Consider the following 17,827-nt stretch of genomic DNA (forward strand, 5'->3'; position numbering starts at 1 on the left):
AGCGCGCGGCGTAGGGCACGCGACACGCGGAACCGGGTCCAGGGCTGCGACCCCACGGCACCGGCCCGGGGCCCGCGGCGGAGCTGGGGTTTGGGCGGGGCTGGGGTCCGGGGGACCGGGGCGGGGGGCGGGTCCGGGCCGTGGTCCCGGGGGCCGGGGCGGGGCGGGGGCGGGGAGGCGGGGCTGGGCCGCGGTCCGGGAGGGCCGGGGGCGGGTCCGGGCCGTGGTCCCGGGGGCCGAGGGCGGGGCGGGGGCCGGGGCGGGGCCGGGGCGGGGAGGCGGGGCGGGGCGGGGCCGGGTCCCGGGGGCCAAAGGCGGGGCTGGGGCCAAGGCAGGGCGGAGCCGGGGCGGAGAGGCGGGCGGGGCCGGGGTCCCGGGTCCCGGGTCCCGGGGGCCGAGGGCGGGGCCGGGGCGGGGCCGGGTCCCGGGGGGGGCGCCGGGGCGGGGAGGCGGGCTGGGCCGGGGTCCCGGGGGCCGGGGCGGGGCCGGGCGGGCGCTGCGCAGCCGCGGGGCGGCCGCCGCGCATGCGGGGCTCACAGGGCTGCAGCCGGCGCCGCTGCCACTCCCGGGAGCATGAAGGACCGAACCCAGGAGCTCCGCACGGTGAGTCCGGCCCCCCGCGCCGCCGCTCGCCGCCCGCGTCCCGCGCTCCGGCCGCCCCCCGCTCGGCCTCGGCGGCCCCCGGGCGACGGCCCCTGCGGCCCCGGGCGGGAGGGAGCGGTGCGGAGCCGGGGACCCCCCTCCGGTCCCGCCCCTCGGACCCACTCCGGGTCACGGGCTCGCGTGAGCTCGGCGCCCTGGGCCCGCGGGCTGGCGGCCGGAGCCCGCGGTCCTGGATAAACTTCTCGGCGCCCCCTTGCTTTGGGGGGTCGGAGGACGATTCTCGGATGCCGGTGGCGGGACGAGGGCTGACCTCCCCCGCGGCCCGCGGAGCCGGTCCCGTCTCTGTCACCCCACTGTGCCTCATCATTGGCCCTCCTGTCCCCGCACGGGTGTGGACAGGCGGCCGGAGCGCAGTGGGCAGCGGCCGGGGGCGGTCCCCTGCCCAGAGCCCCGCCGCGGGGCGCGCTGCGGAAACCGGGCCGCCGGGAGGGGCCGCGCTCCTCGCGCTGGCGCTGTCCCGCGGGGCGCCCCGCCGCCTCCGTCACCTGTAGCTCCCGTCACCTGTGGCTCCGCACCCCCGTCGCGCTCGGGGTCTGCTGCCCACCTCGGCCCCAGAGGGGTCAGATTCTCACCCTCCCCCCGGGCTGCCTTCCTGGCACCTGGGGAGCCCCGGTGGGCGCAGTTTTCACACCCTTCCGGGGTTCCTGGTCTGATTCCAACTTGAACCTATTTTTCCACCTGTGCCTCCGAGGCCCCTGGGGTGTGGCTCCTGGGGCGGGGTTTGGGGGGAGTTAGAGGCTGCGCAAAGGCTCTGACCAGAGCCCACCGTCCCCCAGCCCTGACAGAGACCTCTGCTGCTGCTCCTCATTCCCCCTCTCCCTCCTCTCCCCTGGCGTCTGGCGTTTACCAGACATTCTCACCTCTGCCCTTAGAGATGGCAAGCCTGGGGGCGTGTGGGGGCAATGAAGGAAATGAAGCCTGTGTTTGGGGGAGGGGGGCCTCAGGGCTCTAGACCAGGCTGACTCTTGTCTGATCCGCTAGCTGACCACCCTCCTGTCTAGCAGGCCCTTCCCACGGTCCTGATCTGGGGTTGGGGGGGGGGCAGGTAGCTCAGTGGCTGGGCAGAGCCCTCCCCCTGATACCCCACTTGCAGCTAGAGACTGAGGTCCTCTTATATGGAAAGTTTCAAGTGTACTTTGGGCTTTTGATCCCCAGCTTGACCTTTCCATCCAGAGGTTCCTTATGTTTGTGCCCCGTCTCCCCCATTATACCAGTCTTGTCTCCTGGGCAGTCTGGAGCTGGGATCTGTACTCTCCTGCCTCCATCTCCACCACCACCCTGCTTGCTCTGGCTACCAGCCCCCACCCTCCCATCAGACCATTTATTCCTGGCCAAAAGCCCAGCCCCCAGGGTAAACCTCAGTAGGTTTCAAAGGAAGAAGATGGTCCCTCATGTCATATATGATGTCTAAACACTTCCCCTGCCAGCCCTTGCGGTTGCCCTCAAGCTTCCTGTGCTACGTTGAGTCAAAAAGAATGTTATCTTGGGAATGAATGGCCATGTGGTGCATTTGCTGATGTTTGGGTGCCTGGTGGGTCAGACAAGAGTATATGTGGTAACCAAGTGTTTAGGGGAACACAGTCCTTTACATGTAACGAGGTCTCTGGCTCATCAGCTGTCATCCTCGCTGCTAGAGAGGAAACTGAGGCACAAGAGAGCAAGTGGGACTCATGGTAGCTCAAAAGGAATGGTAGAGGAGGGCTTTGCCTAGTCCCAAAGACAGATTTAAATCTGGCTGGGACTGGGGGACCACCAGGAGAGCTTGGGTTGTAGGGAACTTGAACCCAGATCTTTTGCTCTGGTGTGTGTCTCTGTGACCCCTCACCCCTACTGCCCCCCACACCCCGACCGACATAACATAAACACTAGCCGTGGTGGTCCTTTAGATGGTGAGGCCTGGCTTCTCTGTGAATTCACTGAGGCTTCCTCTAGACCCTACCCCTCAGGCATTCAGAACCTAGGGAGGCAACTGAACCCATTGCTGGGTGGCCCTGCCCTTTGGGGGTTTCTTGCAGCCCACACTGGGTGGGGTGGGACAGTTAGTCTGGTTGGGGGGCTGTCATTCCCACAAGTCTCCCTCTGGGCCTTGGGTTCCCACCTATGAAAGTGGAGATAAGAAAACCTAAACCCTAGTTTTTCAGGTAAGGGGTGGTCACAGGTCTTCTGAATCTGTCTCTGTATTTAGGGGAGACCTTGAACCCCAGGCATCAGAATTCTCAGATTAGAATCCCCAGGAACCAGGAGGCCAGTACTGCCTGGGCTGGACAGAGGGGTGCTTGGGGCAGTGACTTGCACCACTGCCAGCCCTCCCTCCCTCCCCCTTTCTCTTTCCCCACCCAACGCCACCACATTTGGAAGGAAGGCAAGGGAGCTTATTTATAAAAGTCACACTTGGGGAAGGAGCTGGCGCATTTCCTCAGCGCTCTGCAGGCCAGGCCCAGCCATCCAGCCTTCCCCAGCTCCCGCTTCCCATGCAGCTGATCTTTTAGTTGTACAGAGTGAAGGGATCATCGGGGGCCCTCGGAGATCAGAAAGGCAAGCCAGGGGCTTAAGAGGGGCAAAGACTTGCCCAGGGTCACACAAGCGGAGAGACTTGGGGCAATGTGTCCCCTGGGCAGCCAGGGGGCTGTGTTCCCCTGTGTTCCCCTCATTCAGAGGCCTCCCTGGTTTCCTTTCTGAGAGCTTCTTGGAGCTGACCACCCATCCCTGGGGTGAGAGGGTGTTTATCTCTGTGCTGAGCCATGTGCAGCACATGGGGCCTGCTGAGGACAGAGGACAGAGAGGAGGGAGTGTTGGGGCAGCCAGACCCTGAAAGAAGCCTTCCTAGAACAAGGGAGCCTGGGGTGGTCCAGGAGTTGGGGATAAATGGGAGGAGGGAAGGTGGTCCGAAAGGAGGGACCCATGGGAGTAAAGGCAGAGAGGTTGGAATGCCCAACAAGAGAGAATAGTGGGTGGTCTGATGCCCACTCACTGGAGTAGGCCTGGGTGGGTGGGGAAGCCTAGTGTGCCCCTTTGCCCACCTGTTCCCCCTTTTCTCTCTCATGGCTAAGAAGAGACTGGGTGTCCTGGGCAACACCAGGGAGGTTCTTGCCTTAACCTCTCTGTGCCCATTTCATCACACAGTGGAGCCAGCCAGATCCGCCTTGCCGAGTGGAGAAATAGGAATATAAGAGTAGGTCTCCTTAGGGTTTCCCAGAAGAAACAATGGGTTAGACACATTTTCATCTGGGGTGCAGCCAGAATGACCTTCAGGGACTATCTAGTCCAACCTCCTCTTTCACAAATTAGAAAACTGAGGTCTGTAAAGGGCCAGGGTCACACAGTGTGTTGTGGGGTGTGGGGCAGAGGCCAGCTCCTCTCTACCAGATGAGGCTGCCTCCTGGAGCTGCCCTGGGGCCCTGCTCAGTGGCAGGGATCTGGTGGAGAAGGGCGTACATAGGATGGGGAGAAGGTGAGGGGATCAGACCAGGGCCGGGTGGGGACAGGGAGCCCCTCTTTCGTTCCTTGAGACCCAGCTTGACCTCACATACCCCTGACTCAGCTCTGGGTCTCTCAGCTCTAGTGGTATTGACTTTGATTCGTCATTTAAAAGAAGGAGGGGGGAAAATAGCCCTCGAGGCAGACAACAGCAAGTTCTGCACAGGAGGAATGAATCAACCCTGTTGCCTGGCCTCCCGCCATCCATCCCCGGGGGACCAGCCTGAAGGCTGCCTGGCCTTGGAGCCTCTTGGAGGAATCACACTTTTGTTTCCAGGAAGGTATCCTGGAATCCTGGAGCCTCTGCCAGGAGAGACCACCAGAGCTGTCTGGCATCCACTAGAAGTTCAGGGCTTCTGGCCAGTGCAGCTTCATTCCTGAGTGCCTGGACCAGAGGCCTCATGAGGCCAGAGTCTATCAGAGAGGAGTAGGATCAGACCACTGATTCTCAACCCAGGGTGGAGTTGGCGGGGGGGGGCTTTTTGAAAACTTAGCCTTACCAGCTCCATACCCCTAAATTCTGATTGGGTCTCTGTGGGGTAGAACCCTGGAAGCTGGCTTTGCGGGGCGGTAAGGGGGGATTTCTTTAAACCCTCCAGGGGATTATGGTGCTGGAGCAGGATTGAAACCACCGACTGATGAACAGAAAACACCACAACAAGTCAAATGTTGGATGGATGTGAGAGCAAGAGGAAGAATGTAGATATACCCCAGTTTCTGATTTAGGGAGTCCTTGGGAATGGGAAGTTTCAGAGGAGGGGCGCAGGAGACGGAGGCAGAACCCAGTTTGGGCCAGGTGGCTGGTAGGGTGCTCATATGATGTCAGAGGGGTGGGGCTTAATCCTGAAGATGTTTGCAGCTTGGGGTTTATGACCACCACAGGCTCCAGCCGCCACCTCAGGTCCCCAGTCCAGCCCTCTGTGAGGGCTGGCAGATTTCCAAGGAAGCTGGGGGCCTCATGATTCAAAACCATACGGGTGCCCCCTTTGTGCGTGTTGGCATGGTCTACCCTGACCATCCCAGGACATTAGGAGATGGCATGCCAGCCTAGTTCCTCCTTCCTTTTGGGTCAGGAGTGCATCTGGGCTTGGGGTTTGTCATTTCCTTAGTGTCCAGTGAAACCTGATTCGGGTCTTACTTAACCTGGAGGATGTCTCTAGAAAGGTGCCATAGGGCTCTGGCCTAGATGTGGATGAGGTTGCAGGGGGCAACAGAGTCATGAGCCATCAGAGTCTCACAAAGCCGAACAAGGATCAGAACAAATGAAGACATTAAACAAGAAAGAAGGTCCTTCGCTTGAGCCTAAAATCCAACCAAGTAGACATTGGTAGGGAAGGTCTTGGGGCTTTTCTGGACAGGAAGTACTACATGATCAGTTTTACTGATCTCTGGTTGCTTTAACAGAGGTAAACCATGTAAAAAGAGTGAGGGGATAGCCAGCTTTTTGGTACCATTTAGAGCACAACCAACAGTAGATTCATTTTATATCATGTACCACAGAAGAAGATAGAGGTTGGACCAAACGAGTCTGGGGTAGGGGCTGCAACTTAGGGCCCTGAGAGGGATCTGAGGGGAAGGGAATGGTCAACTTGAGAAGAAAAACCCAGGGAAAGTGTGGACATTGCCTTCAGATCCCAGGGAGAGGGTACCAACAGGTTCTTTATGGTGTGGGGCCATGCCACAGGAAAGGGACAATCGAGGCAGGCCAGGGTGGGCAGATCTGCCCAGGAAAGCAGTGAGCTCTCCATCACAGAGGGTGTGCAAGGTGAGGCTGGCAGCTGAGGCCAAGGTGACTTTTCACATCCCTTAGGGCCTGAGAGTCTGTGGCTGTAGTGTCAGTAGAGATGTGAATAGTGTGTGGGAAACCGGAGGAGCAAGAGACTGATCTGGGGCAGCTGGGGAAGGCTTCTGGGAGGAAGTGGCATCTAAGGACGAGGGGAATGTCAGCAGGTAGGTTGTAGCGGCAGGGAGATGGGTATAGGTGGGGTGTTCCAGGGTCCAGGTTCAGGCTGTGGCAGTGAGGTGATGGGGGGCAGGGGGGCAGTGGGTAAAAAGTCCTGAGGAGGAAGAAGTGCTAGGACTTGGTAAGGAAGGGGTCCCCACGGAGAATCCCCTCAAAGTTTTGCTTGGAGTCACCACTGGTGTGACCGAGGCTCTAAGTCAAGGCCCTAAACCCTCCAGTTGACTTTGGGGTCAATCTGAATGGTACCTTCGGGGTGGATCCTGACCTGGGAGCCCCAGTCAGGCCCTGGCCCAGGGGTCCCCTTCCTCGACTCTGCCCTCATTGCCGGAGGTCCTGGAGGAGACCGTGGGCATCTTTCCTGCCATTCCCTGACTTCCCAGAAACTCCCTGACTCCAGCCTCAGTTTTCTGAGAAGTCTGTGCAGGGAGCAGGTTGGAGCTGCTGGTTGCTGGAGAACGTATGTCCTTGTTTTACAGACAGGTAAGCCGAGGCCCAGGGAGAGACACCAGCCCAGATCCCAGGGGTCTCTGGCAACGGCTCTGGTCTCTGGAAACTCTGATGCTCTTATCTTTGGCTCTAGCCGGTCATTACTCTTTCTGGGAGGAGAGCTGGAAAATTCTCCCTTCTGTCCTTTCCTGTCCATCCCTATCTTTGTTTAGACCCCAAAAAAGACAGGGCAACCTGCTGAAGGCTGGCAGGCCGCCCCAGAGGGGGCCCTGGGCTCCTCCAGACTGTACTCTGCCTCAGTTTCTCTAACAAGTCCTCCTCCAGCTTAGCTGAACGTGCCTGGCAACGTTTAAAAGTGTGGAAATGGCTTCTAGAGTCTCTTTGTCTATAGGTGGGCCTGGCTGGGGGGAGGGGGCCACCTGGTAGCAGCCACAGGCACTTGTGGGAGCGAGGATTTATTTTAGCTGCTGGGGGAGGAGGTGTGATCTCTTGATGAGAGGGGCCTGTCAGAGCCGCCTCCGTAAAGCTCCCAGCCAACCCCCTCTCCTGTCTGGTCCCACTCTGGTGGGGCAGTGGGACCCTGAGAGCCCCAGGGGCACAGCCCTTTACAGACCATGCTGTGCCTTCCCACTCCGTCTTAGCCTTCTGCAGCCAGGAGTCACTGTCCCCACCACTGCCAGCAGCAGACAGACCCAGGGGCAGGTCCCTCAGCCAGCTGCTGTCTGCGCGGGGCACAGAACCTGTCCCTCCCCAGCAGCCTGCCGGGTCCCTTGGCCTCCGTCGGGCCCTATTTTGGGCTCTGACCCTGATATAAGAGAGATCCAGATGAAGGCTGGTGCCCAGCCTGCTCAGGTGACCTCCCCCTGGATGCTGAGACAGGAAGGGGTGTGACCAAGTCTCATCACCCCAGTCTGAGGGGGACAGTCCCACCCTTGGGACTGTCAGCATGGTGGGCTGCTCGCGGCCGCGACTCCAAGCAGGTGAGGGTGAGGCTGACGGGGGATGAGCTTGGCCAGCACACTGGGAAGTTGGAGGTGTGATTACTCTGCCCCCGATGGGGGTGGCTTTTGTCCGGTTTCTCCCTGGGTGGTGGGGTGGGGCCTAGGGCAGGCCCTGAGCCAGGTGATGACTGGCCTCTCAGGCTGGTCAGGGCCCAGCTCTGGGCCTGGTGGGACAGAGAATTGAGGTCTGAGGTCAAGAATGACGGAGGAAGGGATCCCTGGGTGGCGCAGCGGTTTAGCGCCTGCCTTTGGCCCAGGGCGCAATCTTGGAGACTCGGGATCGAATCCCACGTCGGGCTTCCATTGCATGGAGCCTGCTTCTCCCTCTGCCTGTGTCTCTGCCTCTCTCTCTATCTCTCTGTGACTATCATAAAAAAATAAAATAAAAATAAAAAAAAAAATGACGGAGGAAGGGATGCCTGGATGGCTCAGTGGTTGAGTGTCTGCCTTCGGCTCAGGGCATGATCCTGGAGTTGTGGGATGGAGTCCTGCATGGGGTTCCCTACAGGGAGTCTGCTTCTCTCTCTACCTGTGTCTCTGCCTCTCTTTCTTTCTGTGTCTCTTGTGAATAAATAAATAAAATATTTAAAAAACAAAAATGACGGGGGGAGAGCTGAGTTTGCAGAGCTGCACACAGGCAGGCTGCATGCAGGCAGTATCTCTCAGGCCTGCTTGAGGTGCAATGGGATGGCCCTTGTGTCAGCATCCCATCTCTTTGGAGGCAGGTGTGGGTGGCACTCAGGCCTCTCACTCCTGACATACCCCTCCACCAAAGGGAGCTTGGGAACTTTGAGCCCCATCCCAATTAAAACCTTTGGGACCAGGGACACCTGGGTGGCTCAGTGGTTGAGCATTTGCTTTTGGCTTGGAGCATGATCCTGGGTTCCTGGGATCGAGTCCCATATAGGGCACCCTGCAGGGAGCCAGCTTCTCCCTCTGTCTGTGTCTCAGCCTCTGTCTCTGTGTCTCTCATGAATAAATAAAATCTTAAAAAAAAAAAAAAAAAAAAACAACCAAAAACCTTCAGGACCAGAAAGTAGAAAAGGTGGGTGTCCAGGCAGCCTGTCTCAGGCAAGGTCTGTGAGTTGGGGCCCCTAGCCAGGGAACCAAGCCTTCCCAGCTGTCCCCTTGGGGGCATGCTGAGAGGACCCCAGTCCTGTGGGGAGGGGGCAGGCAGCTGGGCCGGGGAAGGAGTCCCTGGCCTAGAGGTAGAGACTTTCCCCATCACCATCTCGGCAGGCAGGGCTTCTGTCTTATGCTGGGTCCCCGGGGGTCCTTGAGATCTCACTGTGGCTGAGAGCTGAGGGCACAGCCAGACCTCATCCCTGCTAAGAGGACACAGGGCAGCAGTGGGGGCCCTGGAGCTGAGCCTGCAAGCCTGCAGTATGTGGATGCTGGGTAGTTTGTGGTCCCAGGTCCAGCAGGACCCTGTGGGCCTACCAGAGTTTTGCTCACGTGTACACACCCCTGTGCAGGCCAAGGACAGCGATGATGATGATGATGTCACTGTCACTGTGGACCGGGATGGCTTCATGGATGAGTTCTTTGAACAGGTGGGAACCAGCACACCCCACGTCCTCGAATACTCTGGCAGACCTTGGTGGGGGGCCCATGTCTCACCCTCACCCCACCCGAAGCCTGGTCCAGCCTCTGCCCAGGGCCCACGGGCCTCCGGCTGGATCTCCTCCTGACCGGCTGGCCTTGGTGTGCAGGTGGAGGAGATCCGAGGCTTCATTGACAAGATCTCGGAGAATGTGGAGGAGGTGAAACGGAAGCACAGCGCCATCCTGGCCTCCCCCAACCCTGATGAGAGTGAGTGTGTAGGACTGAGGGGTGGCTTTCAGGCCTCCTAGAAGGTGCTGCTGTGGCGGGGGGGCAGGGGAGGGTAGCTTCCTAGAACCCCAGCACTCACACTGTGTGTCGCCTGAGGGGTATCTGGGCCTGGCCCTGGTGGGGAGGACCTCGTGGAAAGCTTCAGGGAACACAGCTGGCCGAGGCCCGGGGTGGGGGTTAGTGCCTGGGATCCCCTGTTGGACCTGGGTCTCACACAGGTTTGTGTGGAGTGGGGTGGCCGTCCTCCGGCCAGCCCTGCCCTCTCCAGGTAAGCCCGGTGGGTGGGTGCTGCCCAGCTCAAAAGGAAGCCTCTCCGCCCAGCCCCTCCCTTTCCTGAGCCTCCCCTGGGGAGCAGATGGCAGCGCTGAGCCTCAGCACCGTGGGAGGGCAGGCCGGCCAAGCAGGAGGAACTTCCAGAAAGAGCTAGCAGCCCTGGCACCTGGCCCTGGCACCCCAGAGCTGGGCATTCTCAGGGCTCCAGGAAGTCACCTTTCTCCTTCCGCACAGGGAGCCTCTGTGTGTCTGCGTTCCACTCTGTCCCCACACAGGTCCCCCTGACCCTGCTGTCCCAATTCCTGGGGAGGTGTTGATGACTACACTGCCCTGTGCCAGGCTGACAGCATGCAGGCCTGAGATTCCTTCCTCCCAGCCCTGGGGAGTCAGTGACAGCGCTGGGGGCCCAGGCCCATAACCTGGGCAAGTGCACACTGCTTCTGCTTGCTCACCTCCTCTCACTGCTCCAGCGCCTCTGGAAGGCACCAGCCCACGAGCCCCAACAATGCAAGGGGGAGGGTCCTAGCCGTGGGAGGGCCAGGGGAAGCACTCAGGGATGGGTTTCTCCAGCAGGGCCTTCCTATCTGTGGCCCCTCAGCCCCAGTCAGTCCACTGGCACCCTCAAGCCCCCACAAGAAATCTCTCCACAGCCCCTAAAGCGTGTTTGAACCTGAGGCCAGTGCCAAGCTAAGCAGGCACAGTGCCAGGCCCCTGGAAAACAAAATGAGTCCGCAGGGAGCCGGGAGACTGTCCTTGGAATGTGTGGGAAGGAGAGAGGGGCCACCCAAGGCAGGGCACACATTCAGGGTGTCCATCATGCGTTGCCCCTGCACCCAGACATTTGTTGGGGATGGCAGCATGTGACATCTTATGTCTTTATGTGCATGTGTGTCTGAGTTCGTGTGTGTCCCTCCTGATGAGAGTCAGAAGGGGCTACCTGTGGGAACAGAGTCCTATAAAGAGCGAGAGCATTCACCTGCTGGAAGACGGGGTGAGCACGGGGCAACAGATGCCTGTTCATTTATCTTAGCTGCCTCGTGCCACCTTCCGCACAAAGTCTCCTCGCGTTATATGGTCAGTAGCAGCCAGTTGAGATTTGCCACCGTGAGTCAGGACCAGCCGGTGGTCACTGATGTAGGGAGGGGGCTCCCCGGTACCGGTTCTAGAGCAGAGGGAGCAGTTAACAAGGAGTCACCGGGAAAGGTGGCAGCAAGCAGGGGGCTCTCCCGGCCGAGGCCTGCTCTGCCTTCCCTGGGGGCCGCCATCCGGGTTGGGCTATTTTGGATCTGAGCAAAAGAGGCAGAGACGTCAGAGCAGCTGGTAAGTTTCCTTTGTTTGTACGAATGAAGCGCCTTCCTCCGCTCCTCGAAGCCCCCCACCTCCCAATCCATTTAGTAGGTGCCCACCCAAAGTAACTGCTGTAAATGCCCTTCCAACACCCTCTAGGAGAGGGCCAGCCCCAGAGGAAAGCAGATGGTGGGTAAGAAAGGCCGAGCAAGAGCTCAGACCTGGTTTCTTCCGGGAAGCAGAGTCCTGGGGTTGCCCTGAGCTGGGGCAGGTTGCTGAGGGAGGCAGCCACCTTGTCCCACTTGGCCAGCTAACCCCTCACTGGGGTGGAGCAAGCTGGGTACCCCCATGGCCTCCACCAGCTTTAGAGAGACAGTTCAGCTGGAACAAGGGCCAGAAACACTAGGCTGTGGCCATCCCCCAGCTTTGCTGTCACAGGACCAGCCACCTGCTGCTCCAGGGCCACCTGTGTGCCAGGGGGCCCACATCCCTGAGGTTCTTTTCCATCAGCTCCCACACAGGCCAGGTGCCTCATGCCCCCATCCACCCACTGGGTACTCGGCAGTTGGTCTCCATTGAGCTCAGCACCTGGAAAGGGGGAGCAGTGACTCTGCATAGAATAGGGTCTACGCAAGGTGTTCAGTGTAGGGGGACCCACTTCAGCCTCCCTGGCCCCTGGCTCTGTCACCCTGGTGGCTGGATGCTCATCCCCCCAGGGCTACCAGGTAACTCTAGGTAAGCCCGCACCCCCCCATCCGACTCAGGCAAGCATCAAGTAAATGTTCCCCAGTGCCAATGCCAGCATTGCCAGCTGCTCCACAATTATTTCTGCCTTAAATTTAGACCCGTCTGTTATCCGCAGGGGGTGGGAGAGCCAGAGAAGGAGGAAGGGAGGCTCCTCGGAAGCAGCACAAGAGGGGGTGAGGCTGCAGCTGCTGTGGCCCCAGGCCCAAGGCTGGAGGGGCAGGCAGAACCTTAGCCCGCGGAAAGGGGAAGGCCTGGGACCTGGGCCTGCCTGCGGGCTGAGCCTGAGCGTCAGGTCACAGGGGGAGCCCCAGGTTTACCCTGTCCCCCTTCTCCCTCCCCAGAGACAAAGGAGGAACTGGAGGAGCTCATGTCTGACATCAAGAAGACAGCAAACAAAGTTCGCTCCAAGTTAAAGAGTGAGTCTAAGCTCCAGGCCTTGTCTGGGCAGTAGAGGGGCACTCTGGGCCCGCTTCCCTGCATGGCCCTGGGGTCTTGCTGACTCTCGGGTACATTAGGTCTTGGTCTCCTTTATGTGGGTGCCGTCATGTGCCCACTCACAGCTGCTTCCTGGCAAGGCTTGTCTGGGCCAGGCTCGGGCTGTGCCTTGGGACAGATGCCTGAGGCCTCAGTGAGGGAGTGCCCCCCCTGCCCCGGGCAATTGTCCCTCACTTCAGCAAGAGGGGGTTCAGGGGGCGGTCAGCACTGCCTGGTCCTGCCTGGAAGCCCTGGTGTGTTTGTGTGAGCACAGGTGCAGAGCTCCTGCAGATCGGGGCCACTAGACTGACCCTACCGGGTGTGGGCCCTCGCCAGGCACATGGGATTCCTGAGCAGAAGGCATGGTGGGCCTGAGCTGCCCGGCCTCACACACAGCAAGCACTCACACGCACAGCTTGCTGTGTGCCGAGGCCTTGCAGATGGCTGTGCGTGTCGGCCCCCATCAGTGCCTGGCGCTCCTGCTTCCCCCTGCTGCCCACAGAGACCCCCTCACAGTGCACACTAGACCCTCTCCTGGGGAGGTCCTGAGCCAGATCCTGGATGGGGATGGGGATGGGGAGGGGACACTGGTGAGGGGACAGGTATGGCTCAGCAGCACTCCATGCCTCCAGGCATCGAGCAGAGCATCGAGCAGGAAGAAGGCCTCAACCGCTCATCCGCAGACCTGAGGATCCGAAAGACACAGGTGAAAAAAAAAAAAAAAAAAAAGACACAGGTGCTGCGGGGGGGCTCTGGGGTGGGCCAGCATGCCCTGCGGGTCTGGGCCTGACACCTGTACCCCCAACTCACACCCCCAGCACTCCACGCTGTCCCGCAAGTTTGTGGAGGTCATGTCCGAGTACAACGCCACACAGTCGGACTACCGCGAGCGCTGCAAGGGCCGCATCCAAAGGCAGCTGGAGATCAGTGAGCTGAGGGGGTGGGGCTGGGGCCGAGGGGCAGGGGCGGGGCTGCGGCCGAACCCTGCGGAGTGTGCAGGGCTCACTGAGACCCCTGCACGCAGCTGGCCGGACCACGACCAGCGAGGAGCTGGAGGACATGCTGGAGAGTGGGAACCCCGCCATCTTTGCTTCCGGAGTGAGTGTGAACTCCCCTCACTCCCTACCCCTGCTGTGTGTCCAGAGTGCTAGGGCTGGGCAGCCTCTGGACACAGCCACCTTGTGAGGCAGGTTTCAGAGAAGGCTGAGCCCCAGAGGAAGAGGGACCAGACTGAGGCCACGCAAATGATGTGGCAAAGGTAGAATTAAGACCTGTCTCCTGGTTCTTCCCAACTGGGTCTACTTTCTTGCTTCTCCTGTTTGCCACTGGCCAGGGGCTCCTACTACCATCCTCAGGGCCCTTTTCCTCTCTTGGGAGACATGGGTGCCCTTGGCCATCTCGACATTCAAGTGAAGCTTGAGCAAGCAGGGGACGGCATCCTGGAAGAGGTGGCACACAGGGATGAAGGCAGCTAGGGCCTGTGGGTTCCAGGAGAGGCAGGAGGGGCAGTTACCCTGTCTGGGAGGCTGCCTGGAAGGAGTGGGGAGAAAGGTGGTTCAAGGCCTGGGTCCTTGGGGCAGTCAAGTTGGTCTCTGTACAAGGCTGGTGAGCAGTTACTGTGTGGCAAACACAGGTGGGGAGTGTCACTAGCCCCACGTTAATACTGAGAAGTCCAGCTCAGATGCCTTTGCTCTTGGCCTGCTGTCCTGGCCCTGGCACCCATCCCTACCCCCTGGAGCAGGCTCCTGGGTCCCAGCCCACTGCTCCCACCCTCTAGATTATCATGGACTCCAGCATCTCAAAGCAGGCTCTGAGCGAGATTGAGACACGGCACAGTGAGATCATCAAGCTGGAGAACAGCATCCGTGAGCTGCATGACATGTTCATGGACATGGCCATGCTTGTGGAGAGCCAGGTGAGAGCCTCAGGCCCCACTGCCCTCTACCTGCCCTGAGCCCACAGCAGCAACCCAGGGCTGCACTAACCCCTACCCTTTTTGCCTGACATGCTGCCCTGCTGGGGAGGGACCAAGGCTCCAGGTAACTAACCACCCCCTGTTGAAACTGGCTCCAGGGCCGTGCCCATCTGAAGGACCCCATCCTCTGCATGGCTCTGCTACTGGGCTCTGGGTGCTGCATGGCCCTGCATGGCCCTACACCCAGCCTTGTCCTGTCTTATCACCCGTTTGTCACGTGAGCACTGCGGACAGCCACTTTTCTAGGAGCTGGACATCGAGCAGTGACCAGGACAGCTGAGGGCCTGTGCTAATGTGTATTGGGTGAAAGGGCAGCATAAGTAAATGACAAATGGAATGTTCTTCAGTTGTGCTGGGTGCTCAGGAGATGTTAGGAGGAGGCAGTGTGATAAGGCAGTGGTCCTCCAACTGGATAGGGCCCAGGAATCACTTGGCAGGCTTGTAGGTTTCCTGGTCCCTATGCCCAGAGCTTGGTAGGTCAGAGTGGGGACCCGTGAATTTGCATTTCTAACAGGTTTGAGGGGGATGCTGATGCTGCTAGTCCTAGGGCCACACTTGGGGTAACACTGTAAGAGTCCCTGTGGTGGCCACTTTGGATGGAGGTGGTCAGGGAAGGCCTGAGGAGGTGGCATTTGAGCTCAGAAGACTTCCCATGGTGTGTGAAGAGTGGGACCAGCAGCAGCACAGTCCTGAGACTGGCAAGACCCCAGCTCATTGAGGAGGTCATACGGCTAGAGCTTAAGCTTAGGGGAAGGGGGTGTGAACAAGAGGGAGACGGCGGTTCTGGGCTTCTGGATTCTCTTCTAGACTGGAGGGTCTTGAGTATGGGCATGGTGTGAACCCAGTCAGGAAGCCGGGGGGCCCCGAGGAGGCTGCTGCCGCCATCAGCTAATAGACCATGGGGATGCGGACCCCAGAGGAAGCAAGCAGTGGACTTGAAGGGAGTGGTCATTTTTCACATCGCTGCTGCTGGGGGATCTTGGGCAGCATCATGGTTGGAGTGGCATCTAGGGGCTGCTGGGACCAGATGGCTCAGAAGGGCTACAGGGGTAGGCAGGGTGTCTTAAATGTTGAAGACGGAAGACAGAGCTGAGTGGAACCACCATGCCCATGAGGAGTGGCACCCTGTGCAGAGCACCAACTCCAGGCCCTGCCTCCTTCGGCCTTGCTCCTGGCCCAGCTGAGCGCCCTTTGCATGGTCTCTACCCCCTTGGCTGAGATTGCATGGCCAGTTCCTCCCCAGGATGCCTGCTCCCCAGGGAGAGGAGGAAGCTGCCCAGGGGACCTGGCCCAAGGGGCACAGGTGAAAGGTGGCACCCCATCCTTATGCCTCCACTTTTCTTTCTCTGATCTCAGGGTGCTTCCCCAGAGTCCTGCTCTGAGGGGGACCCCGCTGGAGCTCACAGACACCGGCCCTGCAGGGGGAGATGATTGACAGGATTGAGTACAACGTGGAACATTCAGTAGACTACGTGGAGAGGGCTGTGTCTGACACCAAGAAGGCTGTCAAGTACCAGAGCAAGGCGCGCCGGGTCAGTAGCTCCCCTCTGCCCGTTAGAGCCCCAAGGCCTCTCCCCACACTTGACTCCATCTGAGCCCTCACCCCAAGTCCTTCAGCTCCCCGCCATCACCGCCTCCTGGGTCCATTCCGGGCGGCACCTTCCCCAGGTCCAATTTTATTTCCACCCTCTGGACCCCCAGCCCTCAGTGCCACTCAGGGGCTCTTCTCCCTTGTGTGCCCCACTCCTCCAAGCTCTGACCCAGCCCTCAGCCTCAGCCTGTGTCTGAGGCCACTCCTTCCTGCCTCCCCCATGCAGAAGAAGATCATGATCATCATCTGCTGCGTGATCCTGGGCATTGTCATTGCCTCCACCTTTGGAGGCATCTTTGGATAAAAATCATCCCACCTGCCACTCTACTCCGGATGGTCTGCCCTCAGGAGGCCCCCTGGCTGCTGCTGCCTTCTGGCTCGGAGCCCCTTCTTTCCCATCCTATCCTGCTCCTTTCTCTGCCATCGGGCCCTCCATACCGACCCCACCCTGAGCTGTCGTGTGCATGATCTCTGTGACCGTGTGTGTCTGTACTGAGGAGCCGGTGGGGTGGGGCAGGTCAGCAAAGAACAGACTCAGGCCCTGGCCCAGGCCGCCTCACCCTTCCCAGATAGCACTGCCCAGGGTAGCCATGCTCCCCTCTCCCTGCCTTCTACTCCAGCCTGGGGTCTGCCCTCTCTTGGGACCAGGACTCTGGACCCCAACCTTGTCTCCTACTGCCTGGCCCATCTGCCCTGACCTCTCCAGCTGTCCCAAGCCGAGCCCCCTGAGGGGTGGGGACCAGCTGGCCACATGGTGCTGCTTTTCAGGTTAGGGGAAGGGTGGCCCTGAGAGATAGCCCAGCTCTAAGCCTCTAACAGCTCATCACTGCCAGGGAGGCTCAGGGTGCCGTGGCCAGGTGGCTTTTGGCTGTGTCAAGACCGGGCTCCCTCCCCTGCTTAGGGGCAAAGTCCAGCGGGTCTTGGCATTTCCCCTTCCCATGTTCCCACAGCCCCAGGAGCAACCCCTTTGGGCTCTCCCTGACCCCAGGTAACATACTTCCAGAGGCCGTCTGGTGCCTGGTTTCCAGCCACCCTTGGAGCTAGGGAAGCAGATTGAGCCCAGCGGGCCTCTGCCATAGCCAAAACCCACACCCTGGGCCAGCCACTCTTCCCGGCAGGCCTTGGTCAGGTTCTCAAGCCATCGTGTGTTGCATGTTTGGGACAGTGGTCCCTGCTCCCTTGTGCTCTGGGAAATCAGACTTACTTCAGGCCTGCAATCACATCCTGCCCTTGCTGTCCTCCACTGACGTGCCACGTGGGTGTCTGGTGTCTGGGATGCAGTATTCAGCAGCCAGCCAGGGAGGAGCACCTCCCTCCTCCCCGTCTTGGGGGCTTCTCAAGTCAGAAATGTGCCCCTGCCCGAGACCCCTCTTCCTCGTTGACAGGCTAGGAGTGTGCATGCGAGTGCATGCAGTAGGGGACGGGGCCCCGTCTGTGCCCTGCCTTCCCCTCAGCTCTGCTCCTACCCAGTGACTGTGACCACTGTCCGTTGTTGCCTTCTCTATCCGCCACTTCCCTCCCCACCTTCACCCCTTCACCAAAGGTCTTGGTACAACCAGCTGCCCATTTTGTGAAATTTTTATGTAGAATAAACATTTGTATCTGTACCGTGCCTCTGCTGTAGATTTTTTGCTACCAGTATCCTAGCCTTAGAACTTCAGGGTGAATGTACACAGCACTAACAGGAAAGAGGGGCCCTCCTGCTCCCTCAGCCTCCAGATCCTCCGGCCCCTCCACCCCAGCTTAAAGGCTGATGCCTATTCTGTCCCGTGGGCCATATCCATACCCTCCTCCTGCTTTTTCCCAGAAGTCACAAGTGATCCCCAGATGCCCCCAGTCTTAGCATGCTACAGCCCACTAGTAGCCGGACAGAAGACAGGCCCTGAAGGCAACCAAGTGCTGGCCTGGTGGGGACAGTTGGTGCAGCTCAAGGCCAAAAGTCAGCCCATGCCACGGGCTGGAGGATGCCTTTAACTAGAGGGCAACCAGAGGCCAGGTGGTAGCTGCAGGTCAGTGGGTCCCACAGACACATTTCCACTTGCCCATCCTTCCCGAATCTGCCTCGTGCTGGAATAAACAGCCCGAAATTAAATCTA

At 59.7% G+C, this 17,827-nt stretch overlaps 1 protein-coding gene across 3 annotated transcripts; it reads left to right on the forward strand.

Moving 5' to 3' along the window:
* The first annotated feature begins 449 nt into the window (after positions 1-449).
* On the forward strand, positions 450-17,338 carry STX1A (syntaxin 1A). 3 transcript variants are annotated; one of them, XR_012000517.1, is made up of 10 exons: positions 450-603; positions 9,027-9,104; positions 9,264-9,363; positions 12,033-12,107; positions 12,798-12,871; positions 12,984-13,092; positions 13,190-13,263; positions 13,943-14,204; positions 15,497-15,672; positions 15,958-17,338. XR_012000517.1 is itself a non-coding variant. In XM_072752882.1 (10 exons), exons 1-10 carry the CDS (start codon positions 574-576, stop codon positions 16,033-16,035), a joined length of 867 nt encoding a protein of 288 aa, XP_072608983.1. In that variant the 5' UTR covers positions 450-573; the 3' UTR covers positions 16,036-17,338. The 3 variants fall into 3 exon arrangements, 2 of the variants coding, with proteins under 2 accessions (XP_072608983.1, XP_072608984.1); XM_072752882.1 differs by having other exon boundaries at positions 13,943-14,080; positions 15,562-15,672; XM_072752883.1 differs by lacking the exons at positions 450-603; positions 9,027-9,104; positions 9,264-9,363 and adding an exon at positions 10,460-10,579 and having other exon boundaries at positions 13,943-14,080; positions 15,562-15,672.
* Positions 17,339-17,827: the final 489 nt, after the last annotated feature.

Source organism: Vulpes vulpes, chromosome 3 (assembly GCF_048418805.1).
Source record: "Vulpes vulpes isolate BD-2025 chromosome 3, VulVul3, whole genome shotgun sequence".
Classification (NCBI taxonomy): domain Eukaryota; kingdom Metazoa; phylum Chordata; class Mammalia; order Carnivora; family Canidae; genus Vulpes; species Vulpes vulpes.